Source organism: Halichoeres trimaculatus, unplaced genomic scaffold (assembly GCF_033239565.1).
Source record: "Halichoeres trimaculatus isolate MK-OKI-2021-1 unplaced genomic scaffold, fHalTri1.1 fHalTri1_scaffold_2, whole genome shotgun sequence".
Taxonomy (NCBI): Eukaryota; Metazoa; Chordata; class Actinopteri; order Labriformes; family Labridae; genus Halichoeres; species Halichoeres trimaculatus.
The window spans coordinates 36,567,003-36,581,050 of NW_027437180.1; the positions used below are offsets into that span (position 1 = coordinate 36,567,003).

Below are 14,048 nucleotides of genomic sequence, written 5' to 3' on the forward strand. Positions count from 1 at the left end.
AGGGGGGAGATTTGTTTTTGAAAATACCCGGTTACGTGGGGACAAAGCCTTAAAGTGGGGATGCACCAATCCAGATACCAATCTGATACCAGGGTTAAAGAATAACCAGCATGCCCTACTGTAGGATAAGACTGGTAATGTTTTGGGTAAAAGGAAAAAAATGAGTTTATGGAATTACTGAAGTGTTTAAATGTTTAATGTTTAAATGCTGAATTTATACCCAGTAGACTTGAAATTCAGCAAAAAACAAAGCAAGTGTATCAGAGGTAACATTTCAAACAGGTAGCAAAGAGTGCTGGGAAAAAATACAAAAAGGCACAGAGCTGTTTGCCTGAAAAAGGCATCATGGATCTTTTTCCACTGATACCGATCGAGCCTTGAGAATCAGAGATACACCTATAACCGATACCACCGATCGGTAACAGTGCATCCCTTCCTTAAAGATGTGACTCTTGTTAAGACATACAGTCTTCTTTGTAACACTACTTTTCTTTCTTTAAAACAACCTTTCCCAGGATGCAAAGCGACACAGTAATGTATGTATGTATCAGAGCATCCGAGGTTCACTCTCTGCTTAGGCTGCGTTTACACGACACCAAAAACGGTCAAATCTGATAACATTTTGTTGCGTTTTGGCCTTGCGTTTAGATGAGATTGTGTTGTGTTTTGCCCGGAAACGGAAACTTTTGAAAACACTCTCCGGAGTGGAGAGTTTTCAAAACGCTCCTCCATCCAGCCTCGTATAAACACAGAGCAGAGTGTTTCAGGATGAAACGCTGACGTCACCGCATGCGCACCTGCAGTTTCAGGTGAAGGTTGCGCCCGCAGCCACAACTTCCAGTTAAGCCATTTCAGTCCAGTTGGTGGGGGTAATGTGCCTCAAGGTTGGATTGCCAACCGTCTCACACAGTAAAACGGCAGAAAAAGAAAGAACAGCCACAGCTGTGTCCCAATTTAGGGGCTGCAGCCTACGGAGGCTGGATTAGAAGACCGATTATATCACAGCAGTGCGTCGGAGGCTGTTCCCAATATGGAGGCTCCTCAAAATGCGCCCGACGAATCCGTCCTCTGTTTCGGGGGCTGCGAAGGATGGGTTTGGTGAATCCTTCATAGCCTCACATATCCAAGAGATTCATTGCCCATGAACGCCAAAGATGATGGACACGGTCGAACTCCAAAATAAGTCCTGTTTTATCCAGCTGTGAAGGATAGGCCTATTTGGCAACAACTATGTGATTGTGTTTCTAAAACATCAAAGAATATTTTGTTTTTTCAGCAGCTTGTATTTTATACTTTTTTTTTTTTTATCATCCCTCCAGCACTTGATCAAATGTTGAAAATGTACGTTGTTGCCTTACTCTCATGTAAATGGTGGTTCTATACTCTATCAAAAATAATAATAATAATAATAACAATCATAATAATAATAACGCGAAGTAAAAAAAAAAATCATCTTGTTTTAAATGTGAGGTTTTGGTTTACGTGTGTTTAAAAGTAATGTAAGCCTGACAGGTGAGGGCGGCGTTGTGTGACGGCGAGGGTGACAAACAGGAAATGCTTCGTAGACCAGACCGTCTCAATCCAGTTTGGCCTTTGCGGTCTACACAGGCTACGAAGGCCAGGTCCTCTTAAGGCTACAGCCTACGGAGGCTGCAGCCCCTGAATTGAGACACAGCTCACAACAATGATGGCTAATTTCCGAGTAGCATATTTACACATATATATCCACATCGCCAACTACTGGCCCGGCATGGCCGTTTCATTGTTGTTGTCCTCTTGGAGTCTTATGAACACGGATCGTTTTCACACCGTCCTCATCTAAACGCAGGCGGCTTTTGGAAACATAAAGGAAGAATCTTTGCAGGAGTCTCCGTGTAAACGTGGCCTTAAAGTCCCACCATGCTGCTCCGCCCATTACCGCTCAGTGCTCAACCAAAGTAGCATCTCCATTCCACACTTGCCCCACGCTGGCTTCAAAAATATGTGCCTGTGCATTTTACTTATCTTAATTTGAAGCCTCAGACCCCAAACAGGTGGGAGGTAATAAACTATTTGTACCCGGATACTTAAATAGATTTTGGTCCAGATCTGGGCATGCATCAGACTAAGCGAAAGTTGAGCAGGACATCACCTTGCTTCATGTGTTTCACTTCTTGACCCATAAAAAAATTAAAATTCGGCCGCTCCACTCTGCTCACATGCTGTGGTATAAATATCTAGTGTCAGAGTGTCATCAAAGGGACTTTTTTGTTTCTATGTGCCCTAAATGGACTTGTGTTCTCCTGGGAAGACCATGGATAGTCTAATTGGTCTTTCCTCTCACCTCCAGTTCTTTCTCATCGAAGGACTTGAGCAGGTGTTGAGGTATAACCTCATTGAAGCCTTTCTGCAGGGCCAGGAACTGGGCCTCGATGCCGTGCAGGAAACGCCAGTTCACATACAGCCTGCAGGAAATCAGACAGGAAGGATCAGTCTTTGCTGTCAACAGGTTAAAGCAGATTCATCAATCAAATTCACTGCGTGTGTCCATCATCTTACCTGACATACTCCTTCTTGGTGTCCTCTGAGACGGGAAGACTCTTGCCGTTGGGTTTGAGCTCGTGTTGGATGATTTCTCCGTAAGCGTTATGCTCCACACAGAAAGTGTGGTCCAGGACTCCAGTGATGTCATTGTCCCTGATGGAGGAGAGAGGGAGGTTAGAGCAAAAAGGGTTGTTTTGAACAAAACTCACCACTGTGTCAAAGGATAAAGTTGAAGAGTTTGTTTATGAGATCAGAGGTTGTGAGCATGAGTTGTCAGCAGAGGGCGCCAGAGTCTACAGGAGATCTGAGCAGGGGTCTGATCTGACTGCTCCTGCACATAAAGTGGCTCTGCATCCATCTGACTGTGAGACCTATAACGACACATGAAGTTTGTGTTTTCAGATAAAGACAGGAAGTCTTACAGGATCCAGACGAGGCTGTTGTGGAGGTCGGGGTCCACAGACTCCATATCGTCCAGCGTGATGGGTTTGCCCAGCAGCTGTTTGTAGAAGGGCAGAGTGAAGCCTCCGTCTATGTAGTGGCCGTGGAACACCGCCATGCCCATGATACGGCCCACGAAGTGGAAGTATGACAGGTGCTCCTGGGAAATGGGCAAAGGGGATTCATCAAACGCAGTTTTCAAATTACAACCTTCAACATTTCATCAAACATAAATACTTACACAGAAAAAAAATTAAATGGAGCTAATAAAATTGTTTAAAGAGGGGGTATTGTGCTTCTTCAGGCAAACAACCCTCTGGTACCGCTGTTTCTATTTACTTGATTTACAGCTCAAAAAATATCCATTTTGTTCTGGGTTTTATTAATTTCTTATATCAGCTTTTGTTTAAATATCTTTGTTTAAGCTGCTGTCTCTTTAAGGCTCCCTGCCCCAAAACCCCCCTTCCCTCTGATTGGCCAGTCCTCTGGAGGCCCATAAGGGGCGGAGCTATTGGCAGACCTTGGTGTTAGTGCCCTTAAAAACCAGCAAACAGATTCTGACGCATCATTTAAACAAGTCTTGTGAAGATCTCGTGTTTTGTTTTAGAACAGAGAATTTTTTTTAGTAATGATAGCATTAAGACATTTGAGGAACTGGTAAGCAAGAAATAATATTCTGCGTAAATACCCCTTTATTTTAAATATTTGCAGCTCAAGGACTAACCAAAGTCGGTTCCTGCTCACACCTACAGTAGCTCTTCTGGGGAAAGTTTTAGTTAAAAACCCTTTTCAAAGAGGTATAATCTCAGAAGTATGTGACGTGTTGATATTTGAGTTCGTAGAGTCCTCTGAAAATAAACTGAAAGCTTGGAAAGGCGATCTACAAGAGAAAATCTCTACCAAAGAATGGGATAAAGTGAGCATGAAAGCTCAGACTCAAACAGATGATAATTGTTCAAAATGGTTTCAATATAAAAACAAGGGGGATCTTCTCCTGAATATATGGAAACCGCTTATGAACCTCTGACATCTATGTCGCTCGACAGCTCATGCACTGACTCTGAGTATAAAGGAGGAAAAAGTAGTGTGAGCATGGTTTATTAATGTATGAATTGCTTTTTTTGAGTGTGTGTGTTTGTTTTGTTTTGTTTTTGTCTTTCTCTCTGAATCAATTTACTTTTTCACTGTCTTGTTGTATATTTTTTGTCCTGTTTCGTCCTGTCTAACTCCCCCTTTTGATACTGGTTCTGTTCGTCTTGGTTTTGTTCCTGCATAAAATGTGAAAATAAATAAATAAAAAGATAATTGGGGGAAAAAATGTTTCAATATAAATGGTTAATGAGAGTATATACAAAACTACAAGAGCTTCACAAACAAACCCCAACATCCCAGACCTGTGTAACAGGTGTGGGGAGGACAAAAGTACCATTGTGTATGAAAATGTCCAAAAATTGTAGAATTTTTGAATAAAGTCAAACATCTAATACAGGAGTTATTATCATTTCAATTAATTGTAGAACTGAAGTTTTTCTTCTTAGTATCTACCCGAAAGGATGTAATATGAGAACAGGCTATTACTGCAGGCTAAAAGAACAATAGCATTAACATGTAAAAGCAGTGGTAGGCTGAGTATTACATGGTGCTTTAATGAAATGTCTCTGCTTGGCTCTGAAAAAAAATAGCATATGCACTCCAAGGTGAAAAGGAATTATTTAAAGATATCTGGGGCCTATTTATTGATTTAATTCAAGATAAAGACTTAAAACATATCTTTTGTAAGGCTGTTAAAGAATTGGCGATGTGTATAACTATGGTTGTTATGGTCCCTGTGGCAGAAACTGTTTTCTGAGAGAAATTTGAAATCATCTATGGCAATGTAGTCCCTTTAGTTATCTTTTTGTAATTTCTTTGTTTTTTATTGTTGTTGTATGTTTTGTTTTGTTTGTTATCTATTTGTTCTTAGAATTTATTACATTGTAATTGTATGTCTCAGAAAATGTTGAAAACTCAATGAACAAATTGTTTAAAAAAAAAAAAAACAGAGCCTTGATCAGTTTACAGATTTTGGGATTTCTGCCTACGTTTAGTCCGAACATCCAGCATTGTAACTTAATATCCGTGTTTAAATATGGGAAAGCAGAATTCCCCCTCACATGCATTTTAAAATGTCTTAAAAATAATGTTTAGTGAGACGTTAGCTTGATCACCCAAAGATATCCAAACAGCATCACTTTATCTTTCCTGATGTTAAAAATAGAAATGTGATGTTTCTACCTGCCTCAGCTGACTGAAGGTAAACATGATTTATACTCACATCTTGTAAAAAGTAAATGATCACAGAAACCATCTTACCGGGTTGACAGCAGAGTCTGGGTTAATCTGTAAAGTGTAGATATCATCTCTGGAGTACTGGAACAGGCCGTAGTAAGGGTTCAGCATCTCATGAGACAGCAGGTACAACCACTCTCTGACAGAGACAGACACACAGGTGTGAGATCAGGACTCGGATAATGCTTCAAAGAGGTTTTCTGACTCACTGACAAACCAGTAAGTGTTTACCTTGCCACCCCGCCATAGTCCAGGCCCTCTTCTCCTCTGAATTTGATCATTAATCTTTTCCAGAGATCCTTTGGCCGCATCTTCATCACCTGTCGGTAGGACTCCTGGAATACAACAGATACAGACAGTGATTAAAAAAATGTAGAAAAGAGCAAGACTGTACGATATTCTCAAAGACTGACATCATTACACTGAATCAAAGGAAGAAATAAAACCTTCTGAGGATTAAATCAGTCTCTCAGTTTCAGGTTTGACCCTACCTCCAGAGGTGAAACTGCACCAGGGTCCAGAAACTAAGCTTCTCAGCTCAGCCCCTGGTCTGACAGGACAACTGCGACTTTGTTTCTTGTGATTTTTTCATCTCTACTTTGTCATCTTTGTATTTGGAGTGGGTCATTACTTTGTATGGCTCATTTTTTGGTCATGGACACCAAACTGTTTTTGTCTTCAGTGATATTTTTACTACTTTTCTCCTGTGTTTGGCTGGAGATCCTACATGTAACCATGGCTGCATTGTTTACATGTAAAATCAGTCGTTAGCAGCCTGTAGCAGGTCAATGCTAACTGGTGCAAGGCCAGATGTTTCCCACAAGGTGAGGAGAAGGAGGTGAGGACAACGTGCTGGTTCTCAGGTGTGAGCTAAGAAGTGACGACATCAACCTGTCCTTCCAGCCATCGTTATTGAGAACGTAAGATCTATCTCCAATAAGATGGACGAGCTAGCTGTGCTAACCCAGCAACAGAGGGAATACCAGAGGGCAGAGTAGCATCATGCTATTCACAGACATGGCTAACAGAGCTAACACCAGACACCAACGCCATGTTGGAAGAGCTTCACCTGCTGTGAGCAGACAGGATCCAGGAGACAGAGACTGAACAGACTGCTGAAGAAGCTCAGTCCTGGACCCTGTGGAGGTGGAGGCTGGCTGACTGGCTTACTTTTGTTTTCTTGATTGCTGCTGTGACTCCTCCTGAATTTCCCCTTGGAGATAAATAAAGTATTTTCTATTCTATTCTATTCTATTCTATTCTATTCTATTCTATCCAGGCCAGGTATTTCATTTCTAGTACCTGAAGAACACTAATGATGCTTTGTACACTGCAAAAACTGAAATCTTATCAACTGTTTTTGTCTTATTTTAAGGAAAAGCTTTCTTATACTTTATTTGAGCCACATTCAGCTGATCAGTCTGGAAAAATGTCTTGTTTTAAGTTAATTAAAGACAAAAAATAAGGTCTAAATTGCTTGTAACAAGAAAAAAAATCTGCCTATGAAACAAGTAAATTTTCTAGAAAGTTTGCTTAAAACTAGAATTATGTCTTAAAACAAGTTACGTTTCTCTTGTTCCATTGGCAGACTTTTTTAAACTTGTTATAAGAAACTCAGACTTCATTTTTGTCTCTAAATAACTTGAAACAAGATATTTTTTGGACTTGTCAGGTAAATGTGGCTTATGTTAAGTCTTAAAAGACATTTTCTACTGATAATACACCAAAATCACTTGATAACATTTCATTTTTTTGCAGTGTAAGTTTCAGGTATTCTTAAATAATAAACTAACGCTATTTCATCCTGTTTTTTGAATTTCTGCCCATTTATGGTGAGAAAATGTTAAATTTTAACTTTTTTTTAAGAGTCTTCTGTTTGAATTACAGATGAATTTATGATTGAAAGACTAAAAAAGAGAAGCGCTGTGTTTCTGTGAATGATGTGGTAAGTGATGGCGCAATGCAGACAGAATCGGACTGGAACCACTACACTCACCAGGGCTGATCTGCAGCTCTGGTTCCTGCGATGCAAACCTCAAGTGGATCTGCAGAGCTGCTTTTCACACTCAAATTTCCCCTTCCACAGCTGTCACGTCGCAGGAGGATGAAGTCATATTTTCACCGCTCAACTTGTAGTTATGAAGTTATGTCTGGCCCTGAATACTTGCCACTGCTGCCTGAGCTCCCCTCCTCACCCGCTCCTTCCCCGTCCCCCCTTCCCCTCGTCTCTTTAACTGCTGAAATCATCCAGAAAGAATGCCTCGCCGTGGTAGAACAAATGATTTGGAGAGTGAGAAACAGAGAGACAGAGGAGGAGAAGAAAAGGAACAGAGCGATGTTTTTTGTGGTGTACCCGAGGCTTTTCTGTTCTGCTTTTTCCCTGGAAATCATAAAGCAGTTCTGAGTACTGGTTCCGTGCCGCCCTGGGCCTTTTTCTGGTGCACGTCGTAAAGAGGGTGAAAAAACGCCTGTAAAATGCACAGATCTGGGTGTTTGAGCACTTGCCTATTGTTTTCGAGCCTGCCGTTCGGCACGTGATGCTTTCAAAGCCAGATAAAGAATTTTATGAACACGTCGTTAATGCTCCGTGTTGTTACATGCTTTTATTAATGAGTATGTGTTTGCTGCTGTGCACGGATGCACTTAGATAGTCGACTAAATGTTTCCTTTTATGGCTTTAAGCACACCAGAAATGTTGCGTTGAGACGTTTGGGAGGATGGACTGCTTTTCTCAATGAACATAACCCCTTCAGGAAGGATCATTTCAGACAAATGAAAGGTGGATTTTGCAGGAACTGGTGAGTCTGAGCACAGGAAAGGTTGTGTTGCGTCTTCACCTCGAATATCTCCTCTCTGCAGACCTCGATACGGCAGTGGCCGGCCTGGGGTTGCTGCTGAGACAGTTCCTGCCGCAGGATCTTCAGCTTCTGCACCAGATCCCTCTTGTATTTGGGAACCGTCAGGCACTCCGCCTCTTCAGGCAGCTGGGCCGGAGACAGAGGCTGCGGAGGGCCCCCAGGACCACCCTGGTCCTTCAGCGGAGGCGGATGACTGGAGGGAAAACAGATTTAAAAGAGGGGTTAACAGACACAGAGGGACAGAAGAGAAGAGCAGCAGTCAGAGAGACAGCAGGGGATTAACATACATGAGACCAGACGTAAGTGACAGAAAAGACAGAGACGTGTGTCAGATAAACAGCCCTGTTTGTCCAAACTCCTCCTCAACACATTTCTCCACAGAAACAGAAAGTTTCTTGAGTAATTCCCTCTCCTGTCTTAAACCTTCTGACTCCTCTCCAGGCAGAAAGCACAAAGGAGCCCTTAATAAATCTGATAAATCTGATCCTGACCTGAGGACTGGTTTGACATCCGACCAGCAGAGCTAAATATCACCAGCAGACAAGAGAGAGATGAAGATAAACCTCATGTACGCAGAGAGGAAAGTAGAGAGTTTCAAAACGTTTTACAACATTTGTATCAAGCAAATCAAAGCTTTGAAGATGTACCCTCAAATTCTGCAGCCACCCTTTGACAGACGCTTCACGTTGCCTTGGGCAAGCACAAAATTTGTTCCTCTGAAAGGTTTGTTAAATGTGAGTTTAAGCCGTTTCTCAGAGCAAATGTTCTCTAGTATGCAAATCAGAAATCTAAGCTTGCTTTTATGTCTTATTCGAAGTTAAAAAATGTCTGGATTTCAGCCATATTCAGCTGAAACGTCCAGATATTAAAAGATGAAAATGAAGCCTGAATTCCTTTTTTTAAAGAATAAGTCCTTAATTTAAGTCGCTTTTTGTAATCTGTATTGAAAAAACCTGAATCATCTGATCCCCTGATTAAATCCTAAAATCTGACTAACATTTTATGCCGCTTCTGATATAGTCTGTAGACATCATCATTCAACTTTTTCACTTGGTCTGGTGTTAAAAAAAGCAAACTAAAAAAATCGCCAAAATCTGAAATATCAAAGAATCGTAGTATGAATTGAATCGGTACCCAAAAAACTGTAAAATAATCAAATCAGGAGACAAACATATTGCCAAAACCCAAGTAAGAAATTTTTGCTTGTCAAGTTTCTTGAAATAAAAATGTTCGATACAAGAAACTAAACGTATACTATAAAAAAATGGACGTCATTTCACTCAGCAAGAAGTGAGGTCCCCACAAAACGGCTCCCCCTGGTGGCTGGCTGCAGTATAGGTAAAAACAAATAAAAAATCCATCTCCCCAGTCATTCTAGATGGGCTGTGGTCAAACTTTAAAAAATAAATACACCTCATAGAAATGTTCCTCACGTCCAATTGTTGCATTGATTTAAAGATGTTTTTGGGCTGCTTTGTGTTCAAGTCATCTGTATTCTGAAAAGTTTCTTTTTCATTAGTTATTAGAGGTTAAAAAAAAGATATATGTCACATTTTTTCAGGTATATCAAGATATTTCCGGAGGGAGAGCCAGGAGACTCTCAAAGGAAAAAATAATAATTATTTTGTCACTTGGCTCCACTCAGATTCTCTCAGAGTCCCTCATAGCCTTTACTGCGCAGACTCTGGCTGCACAACTGTGAATGGCAGAGCCACGCTGTCCATTCTATATACAGCCTATAAAATTAAACAATTACATTTCTTTTTACCCCACAGGCTTTTTTTTCTGAGGGGAAATTTTGTGACCTGTCTTAGAGTTAAAAAGGGCTAAGACATTCATTCTTGCCCGCTCTCCTCTTATGTCCACTCGCCACTCTGAGTTTTCTTAAAGAGACGACAGAACATTTAAATCGGTGTCATTTAAAGCGGTGTGATCTCTGGGTGGGCCGTAAAAACACATTTCCTCCTCCGCTCCTCGGTGGGGCTGTGGCTCTCGTTCCTCTGCAGAGAGATGCTGAGCCAGCAGAGGACGTCTTTAAAAGAAGCTACTGTCAACTACAAACAAAGACAGCACACCCAGCGGCCCGAGCTGGGATAAAAAAAGGAAGCAGGGACCTTCTGAGGTAGCAGCCACATCGCCACCCACTTATTCCGACACTCGTTATACACTCTGGTTCTCTGGTTCAGTGGGTTGAAGAAGGCCCCGTCTATTCAGGCCTTCCAAACTAAACGGGTGCAGTGTTTCGCTAGTCTATCCCTGTATAATCAACTATGCTGCTATTTATTTTATTGGCAACCACTGGGGCTGCTAGCATGTCAAAGAAAGGGTAAGGCTGCAGCAGAGCAGTCCTGAAAACCACTTTAGGAAAGAGGAGGGGAAGAAAAAATGGCCTTAAAACAAAATGGAATGAGTTGCTTTTGGCTGGGAGGCTCAAGAACCATATAATAAACCATAATTTCAGCGCGTTTTTTTTTTTCCGTCTGAGGGCACGGTGTAATTAAAAATACGTTTCGACATAGTTCAACGTCTCTGGTTTCTAAACGGGACGAGCTCGGCATATTTTACGGTAAATATAGAAAACACAAGCACAGCAAAGCGAAGAAATCTGGCCGGAGCAAAGAGAGATGGCTCCTAAAGCTGTGACAGCTCAGGTGAAATACGACGATTGGGGGAAAATATAAACTTTCAAATTCAATATCAGAGCCAGAGGATTTTATTATTGTTATTTCAAGGTGGAGGGAGTGGGAGGAAAAGAAAGTGGAGAAGTCAAAAAATGAATGATTGAATGATTTCCAGGACTGTGTCACCTGCATCTGAACTTGCAGAGTCATGATCAGGCTCTGTTCTCTTTCTTAAGGCGTGTGCGAGGTGAAAGAGTGCACGCACGGGGCGTAAAGCCTCCGTTTGTGTGTCTAAGAGAAAATGTTCACGGCAGCTGGCACAGGTGGGCTGAAATTAGTGTTGAGTAGGTGCAGTGGTGTTAAAGCCGCGGCGCTCACCCACTCTGCCCCCCACCCAGCCCCGAGAATCAAAGGACTCTTTGTGAGCTGATCTGGTTGGAGGATCAGCTGGTGCCGTGCTATTTGGTCTGAAAGGCAGGAGGGAGCAGAGACGTGGGCTGAGCGCTGCAGCCGACTCTGCAGAATGTGAGCTCAAAGTGTTTGCATGTGTGTAAAGAACTATATACATACATCAAATCTGTGTGTTTTGTCAGTAAACGTCTGATCTCTTACATTCTTCCACCCAGCTACCACATTTGCACACTTCTGGTTTTAAAAATACAGGAAGTGGAGGAAACCAGCAGCAGACAGAGCGCAGCGATGAGACAGAAATATGCTCCGTTTGACATCTTCAGAGAAACAGCGAGGGCTTTTCAAAACATCAAAACAAAACTGAATCTGCGGTTAATCTGGCTTTGATTTAACACACAAACATACTGTTAAATTTTAACTTTGCACCTTATTTTTGTGGATTAAAGCCTTAAAGAGCCAAACCAAGGCCCTGATCTCTTCTGCTCACTCTTTAACTTGTGACCAATTTTTCCAGAAATCCAGGTAAATTCTTGCAGCTGGAAAAGCTTTTCACCAACTAAAAATCCTATCATGTACCCCTGATGTAATCTTTCGCACCGTGCGCTGCTGCACGGAGGAAGCCGAGTACTCGAGAGACAGTGTGGCACACCACAGTCATGCGGCTCCGTCTGACTGTCTGGCAACTCAAGGCCTTCGTCGGTGTAAGGCCGACAGCATCGCGACGGCGTGAGTCACATTCGCACCAAGACGTGTGCTGCATCGGTAGTGAAAGGTGCAAACTGCAGGCTCTAGTGTAGCAAAAGCAAATCTTTTTCACACCTTCCTATCTTTCAGACAAAAGCATGAAATCTACAGTTTCAGAAAATAACCAACTGGAGACAACAAAAAAATGAGTCTGCAGATTTTTGTTATATTGAATGATCAATAAAAAATGTTATATTCAAAGCCAGAAATTTAACCCTGAAAAACGACGAGTTCAAATGTATTAATGAGACAAATCCTCAAACCGATGAAACCTGATTCAAAGTCACAGTGACAGAACAACAGGCACACAAAGATCCGACCACAAAGCTCGGTCAACCATTCTGTCTGGCAGCTCTTCACTCAGCCGTGTCCTCTGATTGCACTTTAAAGAGACTTCTGTGACACTTTCCCATACAAAGAAATGTGCAGACTTAAAGGTCCCATATTATACAAAAATCACTTTATTAAGTCTTTTAGTGAAATTTGTGGGTCTTTGTCTTTCCTCCCAGCCCACAAAATGTGATATTTAATGACAAAACCTGTTCTTAGTAGAGCTTGTGAATGTAAAATCCTGACCTAAAACGAGCTGTTTGGATTTTGGGGATTTGCTGACGTCAGCGATTCCCTTTTTTGACCAATCAGGAGCAAGTCTGACCTGATTGGTCCACTGGAGCAGATACCCCCAAACCCCCTCCTCGCCCACTCCTCACTGCCACAGCCACATAGTTCCATGCACAAGCTTTCCATCTCAGAAGACAGACTAAGTGTCTAGAGTTCATATATCAAGGAAATGTTCCAGCTACACTCAGTGAAACTGTGCATGTGTGTGCTAGTCACTTCATGACCGACTGCTTTTCCAACTTTGGACAGTCCAACAGAGGGCTAGCGAATAGACTGGTCCTGAATCCAGGCGCATTACCAACCATCCGCCAACAAACCTGGGACCCTGGAAATGTGAGTATTTTAAATGCTGTGTGCTGTGGAGCAGATGTAAGAGCTTTTCCTCAGTGTCCCCCTGTCTCTGTGTTAGCTTCAAGATGCTAACTTTAGCTGCGGTTAGCCTGTTGTTTTAGCCTGTACTGTTACGGTAAACGAGCTTCGCTGTTTTCTAAACATTGTGCACTCAGAGCTCGTGGTGCCGCTCTCAGTGACGTGGAAGAGCGGGGCGGTATCAGTGGTGGCTCATTTACATATGAAGGCCACGCCCACTAAATCAGAGCGTTCTGAACAGAGGGGCTATGAGAGCCTGGAAACAATGCTGCTGTGCTTGATTTATTGGCTTTTTGGACCAAAACATGTTATGACCATTTCATGAAGACATCAATGATCCATATCAAACTGTAGAAAAGGAGCAGAATATGGGACCTTTAAGCTCTAATGAATTCTTGAATATTCAAGTCACAAACATTTTGGAGCATAGTTTTGTCAACCCATATTATGGACAAAAGTTGTGACTATTTTTTCAACATAAATCCGTATTATACTGAATTTTATCCATATGAATTATTAAAAAAGTTTTTAAAACACGTTTGTCATACTTAAATTAATTAAATATCAAACAAATAATACTGAAAATAATATTCACAAACATGCATGTTTTTTTTGAAGAGCAAACTTGACATTTGAGAAATCCGACAGCACAAAAAATAAATGATGGAACCTGTTAACTTTCTGTATCAAATAAAAGTTTAATATCTCCCAAATGACCCACTGTTAGATTGATCATTGCTTGAAACTAATACTCAGTAAAATTGATAAGTATATCCCATGGACATGAAATGTGCCCCTAATTATAGAATCACTCAACAATTAATCGGGATGTTGCAAACTTGTCTTTCCAAGCTCTCTTGAATGTAACACTTTATGCATCTCTGAATGCTCCTGCTCCAAATCCACACACAGCTGACAGGCCGCCTCCCCTTAAACCAACTTCTTTAGCCTCCCTATATGGGAACAGTTCTCCCCATGCTGCATTTTTGCCAAGTCCAGGTGTGTGTGTGTGTGTGTGTGTGAGGTGAAATATTCTTAAAACCTAGGTGTTAATAAAAGACAGATGTTCAGACTTGGAGCCAGTCGAGACACTAACTTCAACAGTTTTGGGTCTTTTAGGGTAAAAGAAGGA

General features: G+C 41.6%; 1 protein-coding gene across 2 annotated transcripts in view; it reads right to left on the minus strand.

The window, feature by feature from the left end:
* The window catches only part of LOC141804139 (E3 ubiquitin-protein ligase SMURF2-like), an 81,538-nt gene that overhangs the window by 3,609 nt on the left and 63,881 nt on the right, over positions 1 to 14,048 (minus strand). For both annotated transcript variants that reach the window (XM_074688450.1, XM_074688441.1), the window contains exons 12-17: positions 8,130 to 8,343; positions 5,524 to 5,627; positions 5,317 to 5,431; positions 2,946 to 3,124; positions 2,539 to 2,676; positions 2,324 to 2,444 (exon numbers count right to left, since the gene is read on the minus strand). In XM_074688450.1, coding sequence (XP_074544551.1) covers positions 2,324 to 2,444; positions 2,539 to 2,676; positions 2,946 to 3,124; positions 5,317 to 5,431; positions 5,524 to 5,627; positions 8,130 to 8,343 — 871 coding nt within the window. The remainder of the gene's footprint in view (positions 1 to 2,323; positions 2,445 to 2,538; positions 2,677 to 2,945; positions 3,125 to 5,316; positions 5,432 to 5,523; positions 5,628 to 8,129; positions 8,344 to 14,048) is intronic.